This window comes from Phyllostomus hastatus, unplaced genomic scaffold, assembly GCF_019186645.2.
Source record: "Phyllostomus hastatus isolate PE091 unplaced genomic scaffold, TTU_PhHast_1.1 phas_scaffold_760, whole genome shotgun sequence".
NCBI classification, from domain to species: domain Eukaryota; kingdom Metazoa; phylum Chordata; class Mammalia; order Chiroptera; family Phyllostomidae; genus Phyllostomus; species Phyllostomus hastatus.
Window position 1 is genome coordinate 3,082,148 of NW_025334040.1, and position 18,772 is coordinate 3,100,919.

An 18,772-nucleotide genomic window follows, 5' to 3' on the forward strand; every position below is an offset into this window, starting at 1 on the left:
GGAGCTCGCTCCCTTTTCATCCCTCTGGTAATTCCAAGAAGCCACTGGGCCCTGCTGTGTCTCTAGCCCTCTCTGAGCTCTTTGTTAACACAGAGAGCAGGCCTCAGGCTCATGGCCTTCTGCCTGAGCTGCAAGGCAGTAGCCACACTGGTTTTCATTGCATTTATTTTGATGGTTCTGTGTGTTTACAGCAATCAATTAAAGTTTTCCATTTATCATGATGACATTCAGATTCCTTTTTAAATAAACCACATATATAATACATGTTCATTGTAGCAACTTTAGAAAAAAATCATAGTTTGAGTCTAACTTTCTTGTAGAAGTCATAATTAACCTTTAAAGTTTTTATGGGACCTCCCTTTTTTCTCGTCTTTCCCATTTATAAGTCCACATAGGCCCCTATACTTCACAGCCTTTGTTGCAATTGGCAAAAATATTTTTGTATACACTCTTCTATTATTCAGTAAATATTTTAAGTGTCAGGTAGAAGAGGTGAGGGAGACAGGCCCAAGGCGCCCGCCCGCCCTGCGGGGACTCAGAGTCAGAGCTGATGGACATGGACAACAATGTGGTGATTGCAGGGGGGAGGGAAGGTTAGGGGCAGTGGAAGAAGGCCTAAGGGGGATACATGGTGATAGATAGAGACTTGATTTGGGGTGGTGAACATATGATACAGTATACAGATGATGTATTGTAGAACTGTGCACCTGGAACCTGTATAATTTTGTTAACCAGTAACACCCCAATAAATTCAATTGACAAAAAAGTCAATGCTTCCCTGACCAACGTTGGTCAGGCAACGTTGGTCAGTTGGTTGGGCAATGTCCTCAGCATGAAAGGTCGTCAGTTCAATCCCATCAGGGGCAGAAGTGTGGGTTTCAGGTTCAGTCTCCAGTCAGGGCATGTATGAATAGCAAACGATGGAAGTTTCTCACATCGATGTTTCTCTCCCTCTCTCCCTCCCTTCCTCTCTCCCTAAAAAAAAATAAATAAATAAAATAAATAATCTTTTTTTTTTAAAGTCAGTACTGATTTGATTTTGTCTCCTCTGCCAAGGCCTTAAGTCCCCAAAAGTCAGGGGGCTTATTCTGACCACCTTTGGTGTCTTAGAGCTTAGCACATTCACTAGCCAGGCATACTCAATATTTGTGAAAGAATCACTAAATTAAAGCCTGCCCTCCACTCCCCCACTCGAAGCATACCAGGAGGGAGCCCCCTGTCAGCGGTGGACATTCATTTCCGGTGTGTGCATGCATGTTTCCAGGCCCCTTTGGAACCCTTTAGGCTCCTGGGCCCCGGATGTGGTCTGCAGGCTCTTGTGCCTTTGCTGAGGTCCGTGATCTGGGGGATTGTGGGCTGAGCAGGGATTAGTGTGAAGGGCAGACAAAAGAGCTGAACAGGGCAGAAGGAGGGTAGGCCCAGGAGGCCCAGGCAGAGAAAAGGAAATGAGCGCGAGAAAGCTTCCCTGCAGCCCAGAGCCTTGTTCGCCTGTCTTGAATTGTTACGGGGTTTGTTTCTTCAACATTGTGATAAACACTGCACCCCTCGTCCCCAGAGAAACGCACACTTTTAGGGGGCTTACTCCAACACTCATCTCAACGCCCAGCTAAGAACCCTTGGTAACATCATCGTTCAACGCTCCCATTTTACAGAAATGGACACTGAGGCCCAGAGTGAGGAAAGGGCTTTCTTAAGATCACAGAGCAAATCAGTAGTAGAGCTGCAGGGGCTCAGAGGACCAGAACCCCGACTTCCTTACACCCAGCGTCTACGCGGAATAGTTGGGAGAGAGCTGCACCGAGGCAACGCCCACCCGGCCGCCTGCGGAAGGAAGGGGCTAGCCGAGGGGCGGGGCTTATTCTTGCTCCTCCGCTGCTGGGTTCGGGGGCGGGGCTTTCCGCCAACCTGCTCCGCTCCAACATGGCTCCGCGGCTGTGCAGCATCTCTGCAGCGGCTCGGCGGCTGCTCGGGGGCCCCGGACCCCGCAACACGGATGCTGCAGCTGCATCTGCGGCGCGGTGAGAGCCGGACCGGGTAGGGGTGGCGTGCGTGGGGGTACAGGGCGGGTGGCCAGGGTCTGGGCATGGGAGATGCGCAGAGACTCCAGCTTGTAATCTTTGGGTTAGAGTCAAGGGCCAAATCTAGGCCTGGGGAAGAGCCCTGGGCAAGAATGGAGATGGTATGTGCAGGGTTCTTTGTCCTAGTGGATGCCTGACTCTGGGCAGAGAATGAAAGGTGGAGGTGAATGAGAGGGGCGGGTCCTGGGACCTAGAGAGTGGGAGCCGGAGAGGGCAGGAGTGGCCTTTTCCCCAGGCCTTTTCAATGATTGTGAGATGATACCCACTGGGTGATCCTAAAGGGAGAAGCCCCTCCCCTTTCTGGACGTTCCTAGGGGAAGGCTTAGGGAGAGCAATGGAAGATCCCCAAGAGCCACAGCTGTACAGACCCTTTGCTCTCCAACCCTGAACAGTACAAGTGGGGCAAAAGAGGCCTGAGAATGGATGGGAGTTGCCCAGTCACTCCCTGTGCTGTTCAGTAGCAGCACTGGGTTTGGATCCTCGTCTCCTGACACCCAGTGCTCTTTGCACCACAAGTGGTGGCCTCCTGGGAGAGGGAGGCTGGCTGGCCCTTGCCTTCAGTCTGGGCTTTTGTTTGGGCCCTGCTGTGGGCCGATGCAGGGCTTGTCCTTTTTGATTGGCCCTAGGCAGCTCCTCCCTCCTCCAGCTTTGCGCCCTGTACTTCCCCCATCTCTGCTCTTATCACCCTGTGCACCCTTACCTGGCTCCCCTACTAGATCATCACCTCACTTTTCTGTTTCCCCAACCCCTGGCACAGGGTTCAGGACAGTGTCTACTCAAAAACAGAGGACGTGTCCCCTCACCTGTGGAAAGGAGACAGGGGTCCATCCTAACCAGCTGCACAGGCTTGAAACTGCAGAGCTTCCTCAGAGCAGCATTGTGCAGTGGGGCTTTGGGGCAGCTGGGAAAGAAGAGCCAGCATGGGCCTCCACCAGACCGCCTAACATTTGGGGAGAAAGCTGATATCATGGAAAGAGCCTGGAATCTGCCTGGCACTAGCAAATCTAATTCAGCCGTTCTTGGTGGGGTGAACTTGGGCAAGTAATTTGGCCTCTTGAAGTCTCAGATTCCTCATCTATAAAATGGGAGTGGTAAAATAGTATGTATCTCAGAGTTGTAGAGGATAAAAAAGGCCATGGTGTGAGGCTGCTAGTCCCTGGTGAACAAACAACAGGTATTGCCCCTTGCTCAGGCCTGTATCTCCAGCAATTTCTGCATGAGCCCCTCATATATCAGGACAGCAAGGGCCTTGGAGAGATCATCTCTGTGACCCCCTTATTTTCCACGTGGAGAGATCAAGGCTGGGGAAGGGACCTCACTTCCCCAAGGTTACAGAATCAGTTGGTTGTAGAAGCCATTTGTGTGACAAATATCCAGAGGTCACACAGGATCATGGGACATAGAGGCCACCTGCTGCTCCTCACTCGTTCAGTGACCTTGGATGAGGCACTGAACCTCTGTGAGCCTTGGTTTTCTTCTCTGTTAAGTGGGAGTGGTGATCTCTGCTAGCTTTGTTCTGCAGGATTGCTGTGACTGCATGGAAGATATTTATCAAGTCCCTTAGTTACCTACTCCCTGGTCCCACGTTGGATAGAAGTGAATGTCCCCATCCCAACTGACCCTTACTCAGTCCTCCCCACCTCTCTGGAGTCACTAGAGGGACAGCAGCAGCCCTTTTGGCCTCCCCAGTTTGTGGGCATTGAAATCAGATGGACCCAGATTGGAATCCTCTTGATCATTGATTAAGGCATGGGGTATCTCTGGGCCTCATTTTTCTCAAAACATATTGTGAGGATTAGCTCTTTGCACATAGTAAGCATTCAATAAACAGCAGTCATCTGCTGCACCAGTGATCCTGTTGTTAACAGTATTTAAATTCTAATTCTTCTAGTGTGTCTTCTAAAGACACACTCTGGAACAGTAAGCAGAAATGTGGCCCTTTCTAAAGTCAGCCAACTTAAAACACAAGTGTTTCAGAATGTGTATAGACCCCAGCTTCTCGGCAAATAAATACAATTTTCCAGAGCAGTTTCACGGGGGGAGGCATCAGACTATCGATCCCTATCAAGAGTGCAAATATGTCATCTACTGAAAAGTTCTCATCTGGGACAAATATTGAGCAATTCTCATGCGAAAAGCACGGTGCTACGTATGCTGGGGGGTGGAAGGATACTAGATAGTGGCTTCCGCTGTGTTTGGGGAGACAAGATGTGGTCATATGAAAACGAAAGGAGTGGGTGAAAATGCGAGAGGTGTTTTTGTGGAAGGGGCTGAACTGTCCAGCTGGGGCAGATCCTTCCCAAAGACTGGACAAAGCTGTATTGTGTTTTCTAGGCCTAAGAGGCATTCTTAATAGAATTTAGATAATAAAATCTTCAGTATTTCTGGGATGGTTTACTGAGGTTACATGAAAAATAAATGAATTGGGACTGCTCTAGAGCAGTGATTCTCAAGCTCGAGCATGCATCAGAATCCCCTGGTGGACTTGTTCAAACCCGGGTCATTGGGCCCATTCCTGCAGTCTTGGACGGAGCTGAGAATTCCTCTGGTGACACTAGTACTGTGGGTTTGAGAACCACTGAGATGGGATATCCTGGCTTTGTGGTTATCACATTTAAACAGGAATTGACTCTGGAAAGCTTGACAAAGGAGATGAGAGCTAGAATCCCAAGTGGAGACATCCAGCCTTTGTTTTGTAGGCAGTGGGGAGCCACAGAAGTCTTTCAAGCAGAGGAATAGCATCACAAAAGTGGCACTTTACAAAGACTGATGGGCAGATTAGGAAAAGTGGGGGAAAGGGGGTAGCCCAGAGATCAGTCAGGAATTTAGGTAGGAATAGTGATACTAGCTACCACTGCCACTTAAAACCCTTTCTCTAAAAGGTCCATCTTCTGGCTTCTATTTTACAGATGGGGAAAATGAGGCTCAGAGAGATGAAGCTGAGCTGGGATCAGAACCCAAGTTTGCCCAGAACCTGTGCCTTAAAGTGCAATTCTGCTTGTGGTGGTGGGGATAGAAAGGGCCCCTGAGCCCTGTGCCCATGCTCTGAGCAAAGGTCCACCCTTTCTTTACTTCCTTGCCTTCCACCTTTTGTCACTTTCCTGCAGCTCTATCTGAGCTCCCCCACCACTCCTTTCACTCCCCGGACATGGACTGAGCATGTGCCATGTGCCCGGCACTGGGCAGACAGCAGGGCTACACATGACAGATGACATCCCCGTCCCCATGGGGCTGCTTCTAATGTGGAGACAATAAGCAAGGCACATTTTTTAAAAAGTATGTGTTAGAAGGAGCTACAGAAAAATAGAGAGCAAGGCGAGAGAGCTCAAGGGGAGTTCAAGGATAAGAGAATGTTGTGCTTTCACTGAGAAAATGAAATTGGAAATGTGAGCCTGACAATGCTGGCTTCCAGTGCAGCATTGCCCTAGGATCCTGCCCTAGGATCTTAGACAGGTCCCTCTTTGGGTGTTACCTGTAGAAAAGATTCTTAGAAACAGGCTGTTCCGCCCTGCTCGTTTGACACATGGGGAAACTGAAGCGCACGGGCAGGAAAGATTAGAGAGTGATGGGGAGACATGGGGGCCTGTGAGAGCTCCTGCGTCTCCCTTCCACTCCCCAGCACTCCAGCCTCTAGGCTCTTTCTCCAGGGCTGGCCACTTGGCTGTTTATCTTGGCCAGTATTGGTGTTAATAAATTACTTGGAGTCCAGTTCTGGAGCAAAGGTCTTCGTTGACAAATTGGAGATGCTGAGCTTCTCCCTGCCACCACCCCTTCCAGGGGAAGCATCCACTCCACATTCAAATCAAAGGTCAGGTCCCTCTGCCAGTAAGTTTTGTTGAAACTCACTGAGTTCTTCACAGTATCTGCCTGGTGCTCCGCAGGTCAGCACCAGACCCAGGGTGGAGACTGGCTTTAGAGGAAAGAGCTCTGGGTTGGTCCTTGCCTGCATTCTGCACTGACTTGCTATGTGACCTTGGGCAAGTTCCATAAACTCCCTGACCTTCTATTTTCTGGTCTCGAAAATGAGGGCAGTAATAGTACCAACACTAACATCATTACACAGATGCAGTGGGATCATGCTACTGAAAAGCTGATCACAGATCCCTGGCACAGAGAATGTGCTCAGCAAATATTATCTACAGAGCGAGACTCCCTTATTCTGGACCAGAATTTTCCTAGGCCACTCTACCCATCTGACGATAAGTGTCTTGGGTTTTCTTAACAAAGTAAATGTATGCACAGTGCAGAAGGACTATGAATTCAGAAACACTTAAAACAGGTTTTTTTTAGCTTTATGAATTATAATGAATAAAGACAAATTTAACCATCTCCCTCACCCCTCTCCCAGGTAAGCAATGTTGACAGTTTGGGACAAATTCTTACTCACCTTTCTTTGTACTCATATAAATGTGCTTATCATTTTAAGATGTTTTTAGATTTTATCTATCCAAGTGGCTGATCCATATTTTGGGGGGAATCTGTAATCAATTTGAAATTATAAGACATTTATTCTAGCCACAGAAAAGACTCAAAAAAAGTGAAGGCTTCTCACAGGGACTGCACTGCTAGAAATCATCCACTGGGAGACTTGCTTTTCACGCCTGACTAGAGGCTGCTGGGACCTTGTGTGGGAAAGCAGTTATGGTCTGGCAGGACCTGGGAATAAGTTTTTCTGCTCTGAACAGGGCACATCATTCATTCAGTCAGTCAGTCATTCATTCTTACAGCACCCTAGTAAAATACACAAGGCAGATATTTGTCAATTAAGTTTGGCTGGATGAATGAATGAATCTTGCATTGCAATGCCTTTTACCCCCTCAGTGGGCCAAATCAGCCCTGTAGATCTAGAGACTGGTCAGATCACCTCCTTTGGAGGCCCTGCCCAAATTGCCAGAGGCTAAGTTCAGGCTCACTGGCCTGGGCTCTCCCAGGGTTTTGTATTCCAAGGCTCATTTCTTCCAGTGACTGTGACCTCAGGCACAAAGCCTATTTGTCTTTGGCTATCTGTCTGTTTGTGGGGCTGGAAGGGGCACAGGCCCAGTGTAGTGTGAGCACTAGGAAGGACAGTGAATGCAGCATTCTTATCAGTGGGGACAGAACTTGTAAGAAAGCACAGAGTAAAAGAGCCTGGTGTGATAGGGAGCAGCATACCTGGAGAGTGGGGTACACACTTGGTGGGGGAGGACGCAGAAGGGAAGACTGACAAAATAGTTGGGCTGTTGAGGACTTTGGGCATCCAGCAAGGTGGGTTTGGGTTTGGTTTGACTCTTGGCAAGGGGCTGCAGTTGTGTGGCCCAAGGGGGGAACCCCTTGGAAGGGGTTAAAGTAGGGAGGCTGGAGAGAGAGAGAGAGAGAGAGATGGGACTTGAGGCTGCCTCTCTTGGCCTCCTGAGGCTCCTCAAATATTCAGAAAGCAAACCGGGCAGCCATGATCTCTGTTGAAGGGACGAGGTCTGCTCAGCTGGCTCCAATGGCATGTTACATTCTGGAGCTGCCACAGGATTTCGTGGCCCTGTTCCCAGAAATGTGGGTCACCATCCTAGGGGACCAGGGCACCTGAGCAGATGGAAGGGCCAAGACTCCGTATATCCCTGCATGTCCTTCTGAATTCCTTTGTCTCACAGTTTCTATTCCAAGGACAATGAAGGCAGCTGGTTCCGCTCTCTCTTTGTGCACAAGGTGGATCCCCGGAAGGACGCCCACTCCACCTTGCTGTCCAAGAAGGAGACCAGCAACCTCTACAAAATCCAGTGTGAGTGGCTGCTGTGCCCACCAGCTTGCCCTTCCAGGGCCTGCGAGGGTTCAGCTAGGAGATAAGAGGGGGGTTGGGATATCCTGAGCTGTCCTGGGAGCCCTCGCCCTGTTGGGCTCCTCCAACCCTAGCTCCCCACTTGCCCACACCCCTGTTTCACCTCCCACTCTCTGTCCTCTGTTGCAGTTCACAATGTGAAGCCCGAGTGTCTGGATGCCTACAACAGCCTAACGTGAGCATCTTTTTTCATCCACCTGTTCCAGTGCCTGTTTGGGTGGGAACTACATCCCAGTCCCATTATCCTTACAGAAATCCAGGGATGTAGATTTCAGAGCCAGAAGTCCTAAGGATGTCTTGTCCAGCATCTGTATCTTAGAGTCGGGGAGACTGACACCCAGCCCAGAGGGCCTGGTGGCTGGTACGAGCCCTCTCCCATCTCTGTGCCCCTCCCACAGGGAGGCTGTGCTGCCTAAGCTGCACCTGGATGAGGACTACCCCTGCTCACTCGTGGGCAACTGGAACACGTGGTATGGGGAGCAGGACCAGGCAGGTGAGGTGCCCACCTCTGCAGTGCCACTGCCACCCTCCTCCAGGCCCCCAGCACCTCTTACACCTGGCTGCCCTCCGCTCCCTCTCCACAGCAGCACCCAGAGGGGTCTCTGTAAATGTGGTTCTCATCGGCTCACTCCCCTGCCCAGACACCTGTGTTGGCTCCGCTCTGCCCTTGGGGTGGCCCATGAGGCTCTGCGGGTCCTTTTCTGTCCAGCCTCTGACCTTATCTCTCCACATCCTCCTTGCTTACTGTGCTGTCCCACCCATGACAGTTTCACCCTCCAGTTCCACCCTCCAGTTCCACACTGTCCTTGCTGTTTCCTCTGCCCAAAGCAGTCTGTCTCCCTTGCCCACTTCCCCTGGCTCACTCCTCTACTCATCTTTTATTTTGGCATAGACATTACCTCCTCCTGGAGGCCTCCCTAATTCTCTCCACCCAAGCTGGATCAGGTATCTCCCATGGTCCCCCAGCCCCCAGGACTTGCCTCTTCACAGCCCTGATCCTACATCCTGTGGAGTACTCCTCTGTCTCCCCATGTTGGTGATGAGTTCTGGGAGGGCAGGGCCTTGCCTCTCTTTCTTCACCACTGAATCCCCAGTGTTCAGCACATATTTGTGGGATGAACAGGGGCTCTTGTCTGAGCTGCTTCCTTGTCCCCAGCATGCTCCATCCCACTCCAACTTACCCACCTCAGTTGGCATCAGCTACTAAGAGCCACACATGAATTTGGTTGACTCACAGCATCTCAGCCACTCAAAGGGGCCTTGACATCTAGATCTGCATGGTCCAGTAAGGTAGCCACTAACCACATGTAGCTATTTAAGTTTAAATTAGGTGAAATGAAATGAAATGGAAAATTCAGTTACTTAGTCACACCAGCTACATTTCAAGTGCCTATTGATAGACACATGTGACTTGTGGTTACCGTGTAGGACAGTACAGCTATAGAACATTTGCATCGTGGTACAAAGTGCTTTTGTATAGTGCTGATTTAGACTCTCCATGGCACAGGGAGCTCCTCTAGAGCTGCCTTGACAGAAGGTTCTCTCTAAGCTTGCCTTGAACACTGCCAGCAATGGGGAGCTCACTACCTCATAAACCAGCCTATCTCATCCTTTCATAGCTCTGATAATCATGTCTTTAAAATAAGCTGTGATAGGCAGATAGGTTTTCTTAATCATGTATTCTGTTTCAGTAACAGTCATCTATACATCAGAAGGCGTAAGAGAAAAGCAAACTGTCTTCAGTTTCGGCCCCTTCAGTTCTCCCATTTTAGGTACAACTTAATCAGCTCCAGCAGCACCGCTTGGATTCTTCTGTGTTTGCTAGTTCAGGAATGAACTTTGAGGAGTGGGATCCTGAATTTTTAAAGCATGTCCTGTGTTTCGTGTGTCTTGAAGTGTTGTCCCTTGCACAGGATCAGCTGCGGGGAGGGGGGCAGACCCTGTGAGCCATCCCTAGGAGTGGGGCTCAGGAGTCTCCGTTTTAGTGAGTTTTTAAGAACCACTGATTCATCTTCTAGAGGAACCACTTTCATTGCTAGAAAATTCTTTCTTCTCTTGGGCCTAGAATGCCCTACCTGTAACTTTTTCCTGTTGGTCCCCCAATATGAAGTTAATTTCCCTTCCACAGGTCAGCATTCCTAGTCTTGGTAGACTTCCACTCATGCAGTACTTTTGCTGTTTCCCCTCGGGAAGGGCCTTTTAAACCATAAGTTCAGACCATTTGCAGATGGGAAAAATCAAGGCACAGATGAAGTCAAAAGGCAGGTGAGGGACAGGTTGGGGATAAAAGTAGTAAGAGTCTCAGCTTCCAAATGCTGGTTAGCCAGCTGCCCTCAGCTCTTGCCTGTCCAGCTGACCTTTTGGGAGCTCTCCTCCCTTGTCCCAGCCATTCTCTGAAGGATGGCCACTCTGTTCCCTTTCTTCTCTTCCACAGTAACTGTGTTCCTTTATTGTCGCAAGGTGTCATTTCCTAGGGCTGGCATAACCAAGTACCAGCTAGTGGGTGGTTTAAAACAGAAATGTTTTCTCTTAAGTTCTGGAGCCCAGAAGTCTAAAATCATGGTGTGGGCAGGGCCATGCTCCTTACAAAGTCTCTAGGGCAAGCTTCTTGGTGGTTGCTGGAAATTCTTGGCATTCCTTGGCTAGTAGATGCATTGCTCCAATCTCTGCCTCCTTAGGCACGTAGTGTTTTCTCTGTGTCTTCCTCTTCACATGGTGTCCTTTCTTTCTGTGTCCAAATCTCCCTCCAGCAAAGACAGTAGTCACTGAATTTGAGGCCAACCTAGTATGACCTAATATTTATTTAATTACACCTACAAAGACCCCATATTTCCAAATAAAGTCACATTCCGAGGTTCTGGGCAGGCATTAACTTGGGGATAGGGGAAATATTTAACCCAGCATAGAAGCTATGATTCAAAGTTCTAAGAGGACAAGAGCTTTCAGTGAATGAAAAGTAAGCCTTCTTCCTGCCTGTGATCCCCAGGTCTCAGTTCTCTGCCTCTGGGGCCTCTCCTGTCATGGTCTCTTGGGTCTCCATCGAGAGATGGCACATGGACCAGCATCTTCAGAGATGCCTTTCCACTCCTAAACATGTGTGGTAGCATACCGTACATGCCGCTCTCTTCCTTGGTTTCTTTTTTAAACTCACTGTTGTGCAATGTCCCATCTCAGCCTGTCAGACCTATGTCCTCCTTTTGTCCAGCCTGTCCCCCACAGGCCTGGCTGTAAGTGTGCCACTGCACCTTGGGTGAAAATTCACATCAGATTCTCTTGTTGCTGTTGAAGGCAGTTTGGGTGGAAGCATTGTTGTCATTTTTAGGATGAGGACATTGGAGCCTAGAGGGGTCAAAGGGTACCATCTGGCAGAGCTGGAGCTCCAGGCTTGTATCTGGGGTCATCCCCTACCCAGCACTGTCCCCCACCAAGGCAAAGGAAACTCAGTCCTGGTGCTCCAGAGAACCAAGCTGGAGACCACCCCCTTATATATATGCTTAGCCAATCTTGGGGTAAGTAGGGCAGGGTCGCAGGGGCCCCCTGACCTGAACTTCTCACCCCACAACAGTACACCTGTGGCGATTCTCGGGTGGCTACCCAGCCCTCATGGACTGCATGAACAAGCTCAAAAACAACAAGGTATGTTGGTGTCCACTTGGCAAACCTCTCTGCTTACTGGTTCTGGTCCAGCTCTGTGCTGGGGGCTGCCTCTGCCACCACCCCATGGGACACACTCTGGGGGGTGGGGGGAGTGCTTCCTGGATTTCATGCCCAGACTACCATGCCTGCAGGAGTATCTGGAGTTCCGAAAGGAGCGCAGCCAGATGTTGCTGTCCAGGAGAAACCAGATGCTCCTCGAGTTCAGCTTCTGGAATGAACCGCAGCCCAGAGCAGGTCCCAACATCTATGAGCTGAGGACATACAAGCTTAAGGTGCCTTCCTCCCACCAGATCCCTGCCTGGTCCCACTTTCCCTGCTGTACAGGTGCCCCAGGGTGGGTAGGCCCTGTGCCCCAGCACCAAGACTCTGGTTTCCGGCCTCTCCCCGCTTCTGGGCTCAGACCAGAGGTGTATATGCACTTGTGTGTTTGTGCACACCCAGCTGCGAGTCAGGGCCCTCAGGGTCAAGTGACCCAGGAGCTGGGGAGACTTGGCAGTTGCCATTCTTCTCCCAGCTCGGACCCCGGGAATCTGAAGTGACAGCTCATTCCAGTCTCTTCTGGTTCTCTTTCAGCCAGGAACCATGATCGAGTGGGGGAACAACTGGTGAGTGGCAGTGCCAGGGCCTGGATGGGGTGACCCTGCCCATCTGCCCTGCCAAGCCCTCTTCCTCTGGGGTGCCACCTTTCCCAGGGCCATGTGGCAGGGAACCCTGAAACCTTTGCCCCTCATGGATCCAGGAGAAGGATCCAGCCAGAAGGTGAGGATTTTCTAGAGGATCCCCTGGAAGAACACCCATCCAGCAGCTGTACCTCCATCACCCCATTCCCCAGCCATCTCTGAGAGCTGGGGGCCCAACCTCAGGCCTCTCCCTTGAGGTGTGGTGGAGAAGTCAGCTTGGGGCCACCTCAGGGGGCCCTTTGTACCAGCCCTGGCCTCTTCCCCACACTCTTCTGCCGTCCCAGGGCTCGGGCCATCAAGTACCGGCAGGAGAACCAGGAGGCGGTGGGCGGCTTCTTCTCCCAGATCGGAGAGCTCTACGTCGTGCACCATCTCTGGGGTACGCTGGGCACCCTCCAGGAGCCTTCTGCCAGTCCCCTTTCTCCCTTCTTACTCCATGGTCGTTCATGCAGACAGTGCAAAGGCCCTGTGCTGGGGAAGGGCCTTCAGGATTTTGAGGAATGCAAGGAGGCTGGTGTGGAGAGAATGGGGAGGGATGTGAGGAGATGAGGCTGGGCCTTGCAGGTTATGGGGATAAGTTGAGGTTTATTCCAAACACAACAGGAGGCTACGGCAGCATTATTAGCAGCATGACATGACCTGTTATGTGTTCTAATATTCCTGTGGCTGCCATGTACTATGCTGGTAGCGCTTTGTAGGGGAGCAAGAGAGGAAGTGGGGCAACAGGAGACGGTTACCCTAGCTCAGGCAGGAGAGGTGATAGCCTAGCCAAAGTGGTGGTGGTGAGGATGCTGAAAAGTCCAGACTCATTAGTCTGGAGCGGGAAGCAGTGTGTCACTGAGGCCCTAGGAGGAGCAGGTTGGGGAGTTCAGGAGTTTAATTGTGGCCCTGAAAGTGTTACACTTGAGGTGCTGACACATCCAAGTGGAGATAATAAGTGGGCACTGGATAAATGAGTCTGGGGGGTGTGGGCAAGTTCTGGGTGGATAAATTTGAGAGTTGTCAACAAATGTACTTATCAGATGAGGTTGTCAAAGCGGACAGTGTTTACTGACATTCCGAGGTATTAGGGAGGAAGACAGCAGGGCAGGTTTGGAGCAGTGGGAGGAAAGCCCTCTTCTGGGTACCAGGGTCAGATCCTCTGTGCCCAAAAAATGAGGCAATGCCTTTCCCACAGCCTATAAAGACCTGCAGTCCCGGGAAGAGACTAGAAATGCTGCTTGGAGGAAGAGGGGTTGGGACCAAAATGTCTACTACACAGGTGAGTACCGCCTCCTCTGGTCTGGAGTGTGGGGAGGTAGGGGAGGACCTTGGAGGTCATCTGCTAGGGACCTCACTTGATTCCCTCCACTGATGGGGAACTTGCTTTAAAAGCAATGAGTTATTGGGCTTCTGTCCTGGTGGCACACTCCACATGACCCAGGCAGTCCTAAGTGAGTGCTCTAGAGGAAGATACCACAACCAGGAGGTCCCTGCTTTAGACAAGTGGAGTAGTTCAGTATGCCCTGTGACCTCGGGCATGGCTCTCCACCTCATCGAGGCTGTTTCCTCATCTGTAAAATGGCAATGGTGATAGTGCCTACCTTGCTGGAAGGAGGATTCCAGGCACTAATTTACGAAAAGTGCTTCACCCAGATTCTGACACAGAGGAAGCGTGCAGCAAATATTTTCCAGCAAGTTGCTTGTCACTCTGCTTGGCCTCCTACCACCGCTTGGAGTCAGCAGATGTTGACTGAGCCCTGGCTGTGTGCCAGGGACTGTAGGGGGTGGGGTGGGGTGGGGTGGCTGGGGCATCCCAGAATGAACAGGGGCCTGCCCTTTAGTACCAGCATCCCTTAGAGCCTTTAGAAATGCTGAATCTCAACCCCCTCTGCCACCCACTGAATCAGAATTTGCACTTTAACAAGAACTGTAGATAGTCTGTATGCACAGCAAAGTGTGAATAGCTCTGAGTAGGTAGGAGTCTCACCTCCATGGTGACTTTGGGGTTGATCCACTCTGGGTTGCATCCTCTCCATCTGTAAAATGAGGCAGTTGAAATAAATGTGGTTTTTTAACATTTATTTTTAGAGAGGGGAAGGGAGGAAGAAAGAGAGAATCAATGTGTGGTTGCCTCTCACATGGCCCCCACTGGGGACCTGGCCTGCAACCTAGGCATGTACCCTGACTGGGAATCGAACCTGTGATGCTTTGGTTTGTAGCTCGCACTCAATCCACTGAGCTATGCCAGCCAGGGCTGAAATAAATCTGTTTTTCAAACCTCAGCCGCTTGAGGACCCCTTCCCAGCTTTTGTCCTACCAGTGTACTGTTACAATTATTTTCTTGGCACTTTTCTTTAAATCCCCCTACTTTGTTCTTTACCTAGCATTGTCGTAAGCAATAGGATCTGTGAAGTCACTTTTTACTATTATTTTTTCCACAAACTAAGGAAAATAAATATATAATTATGAAAATACTTAAATGTTGCATTTCATCATCACCTAAGTCCTCTCTTCCACAATTTGGAAGACCTGGGGCTCTCCATGAGTCATTCCAGAAGGGCAGTGAGGCGTTTCCTGTCTCAGCATCCCTGGCACTCTCCCCCTTCAAAAGCATGTTTCCTGCGTTAACCTGTTTCATTCACTCTGTGACCTCTGTGACCTCTGCATCTCTCTGCAGTCCCCCTGGTGCGACACATGGAGTCTCGGATCATGATCCCTTTGAAGATCTCACCTCTTCAGTGATGTTGCTGCTGCCTCCACCTCATTCCCCTTCTCCCTCAGGGCAGCCATGGACAGAGAAGCTCCCAGTTGTGCTGTCTTGGTTCTCTCTCAGATCTTGGAGGATTCTGGGGGCTAGTGCTCAGCTCAGACAGTGGGGGGCTGAAGGATGACAGGGTTCTGAGAACTTCTAGCTCTGCCCGGAGACTTCCCACCTTCCCCACCCACTCCTTCCCCTGTGCTGGAAGCAGTCTGTAATTTCTCTGAATGAAGAACAGCAACCTTTTATGTCTTCCCCTGAATATTCCTCATCTCAAGTCCACCAGTCCCCAACTATCACCATGGAAAACCTCAGTTTAGCTTTAGTTGCTGGAAACGTAGTGTGTGTAGTGGTTAGAGGTGGGGTGGGAAGGGGAGAGGTGCAACCAGACCAGACTCTCAGGAATTCCCTGGTCTCTACTGGGCCACCCACTTGCTGAACAGTCTGAACCAAATCCCTCCTGCTGGGAAAAAGCCTAGAATTGCCACAATAAATAAAGGAAAACCCTAGATTAGCAAAGTCAGCAGTAGGTCCACCTAATTTACCTAGAAAAGCTGGGAAAAGGGAGCTGGAAAGGTTCTGGGGGTCAGGACCTCTGAAGGTAGAACATAGAATTCAGAACTTGGGTTTGAACTGCAGAACTTGGAATACAGAATGGGAAAGAGAACAGACATGACAGAAGACCACTTGGGAGGGGTTCCTAATACAAGACACTTGGAAAGAGGCTCATCTGTTTTCCTTCTGCAAAACGAATGCGTAGTTCCAGCCCTTCTGTGCAGGGAGTTTCCTGTCCTCCCTTTCCCTTCCTGTAGGCAAAGATATGGGCCTGAGCCTGTATTTCCCTCACCCTGCATCCCTTTTTCTCCCTCTTCACATTCGATCAGCCCAACCCTCATTCTCCGGGGCCACTTGAAATGTGGAGTGGGGTCAGTGACTTTGAGGGCCTCCTCAGTGACCCCCACACTTATAATCTGGGTAGATTTATTCTGCCTCCCTTTCAGGAAAACTTGTGCTGGAGTTGCTGATGGAACCAATTAAATGTTTACTATAAACCATTGTGTCTTCATCTGCAAAGAACTTTTTGGTAGGTGGCCAAGGCCCCGCCAGCTTCCCAGTTCCAGCTGCTGATTTACCCCCCTGTATGGTATTGTGCTCCCTGAACTACTCTCAGGGATGGACTGCCCCCATGGCAGAAGGAATTTCCCTATATAACCAGGGATTCAAGACATCAGTGTCTCTACCCCCAGATAAGTAGGGTTTACCCTGCCTGTACAATTTCTACCAGGGACAGAAAATACTTGAAACTGTCAGATGCTGCATTAGAAATTGTGACTGTCCTGGACTAATTGAAAATGGGACACTACTGATGCACCAGTGGTAAAAATACCTGTAAGGTGGGGATAATGCCCTCCCTGACTTGCTGTCCTGACTGGTGTGGATGTTAGGGTGAATATGACAGTTGTTACGAGCCCAGGTTATGAAGGCAAACCCTCAGGGGTCCAAGTCTTGACACTGCCACACTCTTGGGTTATCTTGGGCATTACGCCAGTTCATTCAACAAAAACTAGGCACAGAGCATACTAGACGCTGGACTTGGGGCACTGGGGAAAGAGTGAAGGCAACACATTTAGAATGTTCACCCTTGGAGTCCTGGCCGGGTGCTCAGAGCGTCATACACCAAAATTGTAGGTTCCATCCTGGTCAGGGCACATACATGAAGCAACCAATGAATGCACAACTAATTGGAACAACAAATGGATGTTTCCCTCTCTGCAATCAATAAAAATAAAAGATTGCCCTTGCAGCTTCAGTTTCCTGGTTTTAGAGGGCAGCGTGAGGATGTTGGCGATTGGGACACTCCAGACAACCCAGCAACCCAACAGTCCCGGCATCGTGGTGCTACGTCATCCAGCCACTGCCTGCAGAGTAGCCCGGTCGCCTTCCCGGGCCTCCGCGCTTCACTTCCGGCCTCCGCTCCTCGCTTCCGGCCGCTCCTCCTTCCTTCCGCTTCTCGGTGGTGCGCGGGCTGCAGGTCTCCCCGACGCCTGAAGTGGGTCGCTCTCTTGGACAGGCTCAGGACGCGGTTCGGTGAGGAGGGGATCGGGACCGTGGAAGGGCGGCAGGGCCAGGCCGGATGCTCTGGGACTGAGGTGCGGATCACCCGGAGGGCGTCAGCGAGCTGGAGTCCGGCCCGGGTTCTCCATCCTCACGCCCGGGTTCCGGGCCCGTCGGTGCCGCGCGGCCCCGCGCGCTCAGTTTCCTCCTGTGGGAAATGTTGGCTGCAGGTTGTAGGCCCCACATTGTAGCTTCTAGATGACGACGATGATGGTGATGATAACCGACGGCTCACATTGTGCGTTTTTGTGTGCCAGACACTCTGCGATGTGCTGTCAAAGTCGGCATTCCCCACATTTAAGCCTTTCAGGTCTCACCTTTGTGGGTCTAGATGTAGAATTGCTAATTAAAGGTTTTTAATTGAGTGACTTTTAAAATTTAAATTCGCTTTAAAAGAAAAGTTTGTCTTTTTCATAAATATAAAACTTCTTTCGTTTGTCATATGCAGAAGGTAATGATAAAAATTAATGTATTTTAGCCCTGGCTGGTGTGGCTTAGTGCATTGAGTGCCAGCCTATGAACCAAAGTTTGATTCCCAGTCAGGGCACTTGCTGGGTTTTGGGCCAGGTCCCCAGTAGGGGGCGCATGAGAGGCAACCACATTCTCTTTCTCCCTCTCTCCCCATCTCTAAAAATAAAGAAAATTTTTTAAAAAATGAAAACAGATAGTTAATAATTCTGGCTAGATTTCATTGTCTAAGGCTCTGAGATAAGTCCTTTTGTTAACAAAGGAATATGGGTGTTCACAAATGTTAGAGACAATCTAGGGAAATGAGATGTTTTCTTTGAAGCAATGAGAAGGTTCTAAAAAGAATTGAAAAGAGATTAACTTTCTCCTCAGGTGTTCAACATCATTTAAAGATCACGCATGTACCGTCTAAAGCCCCTCTCCCAGATCATCTTCATCACGTTCCACAGCGGAGAACATTCCCGTGTTAATGTCCACAACAAACCCTGAGGTAGGGACTGGAATTCTCGTTTGATCTGTGAGGAAACAGGCCCAGAGAAAAGTGAAGTGTCTCGTCCCAGGACTCAGCCATAAAACAGAAGGGAGGAGACTCCGTCTTAGGGCTGTCTGACTTGTCTACCATGAGCTATGGGCTCCCTCAGTAATAGTTACGGACAGATTTTGGGGGTAAGGGGAATAGTGCTGCCCATCTCAGGGGGCTGTAGTGACAATCAGGAGAGATGGCAGGGGGAGGATGCTTTGTGACCCTAGAGCTCCATGAAATGTAGGCTCTGGTCTTTTAAATTTTAGGGTTAACCAGGGAGTTGACGGCAGCCCCTGATGAGATGGTAGCAAGACTAGGAGGCATATAATGTTGCTAAGAGCACTGATGTGACATCAGATGGAGCCAAGCTTTAGCATAATAATTGTGTAAGCTTGGGCAGCTCATGCACCTTTCTGATCCTCAGTGTTCTCATCTATAAAATGGTGCTTATCTAAAAGGTTTCGATAAAGATCAAATGAGAACATACTCATAAAGTGCCTAGATCAAGGTCTAGCACACAGTGATCAGTCAGTAGTATTGGGAATGTGCTTATATTCCAGGCTGCAGAGTTTGGTCAGTGGTGTGGTGGTGGTGCCTCTAAAGGGGGTGGAGGTGAAGAAGATGGGTTCCTTTTGGACAGGGTGAGGGATGACCCTTCCCCCTTTTTACAGAGAATTTAACTGAGGCTTAGCATTGAGTCTT

General features: G+C 50.1%; 2 protein-coding genes across 4 annotated transcripts in view; both read left to right on the plus strand.

Moving 5' to 3' along the window:
* The first annotated feature begins 1,892 nt into the window (after positions 1-1,892).
* On the plus strand, positions 1,893-16,019 carry NIPSNAP1 (nipsnap homolog 1). The gene is made up of 10 exons (XM_045826805.1): positions 1,893-2,018; positions 7,703-7,830; positions 8,017-8,062; positions 8,286-8,380; positions 11,453-11,523; positions 11,676-11,816; positions 12,118-12,149; positions 12,509-12,603; positions 13,402-13,485; positions 14,884-16,019. The coding sequence occupies exons 1-10, from the start codon at positions 1,921-1,923 to the stop codon at positions 14,946-14,948; spliced, it is 855 nt and encodes a 284-aa protein (XP_045682761.1). The 5' UTR covers positions 1,893-1,920; the 3' UTR covers positions 14,949-16,019.
* An 898-nt stretch (positions 16,020-16,917) lies between these two features.
* Positions 16,918-18,772, plus strand: part of THOC5 (THO complex 5) — a 29,696-nt gene continuing 27,841 nt past the window's right edge. For 2 of the 3 annotated variants that reach the window (XM_045826801.1, XM_045826804.1), the window contains exons 1-2: positions 16,918-17,052; positions 17,920-18,037. The gene's annotated coding sequence lies outside the window, so the exon portion shown is untranslated. Of the gene's footprint in view, positions 17,115-17,919; positions 18,038-18,772 lie in introns of all 3 variants that reach the window. The other variant, XM_045826802.1, reaches the window with a different exon arrangement.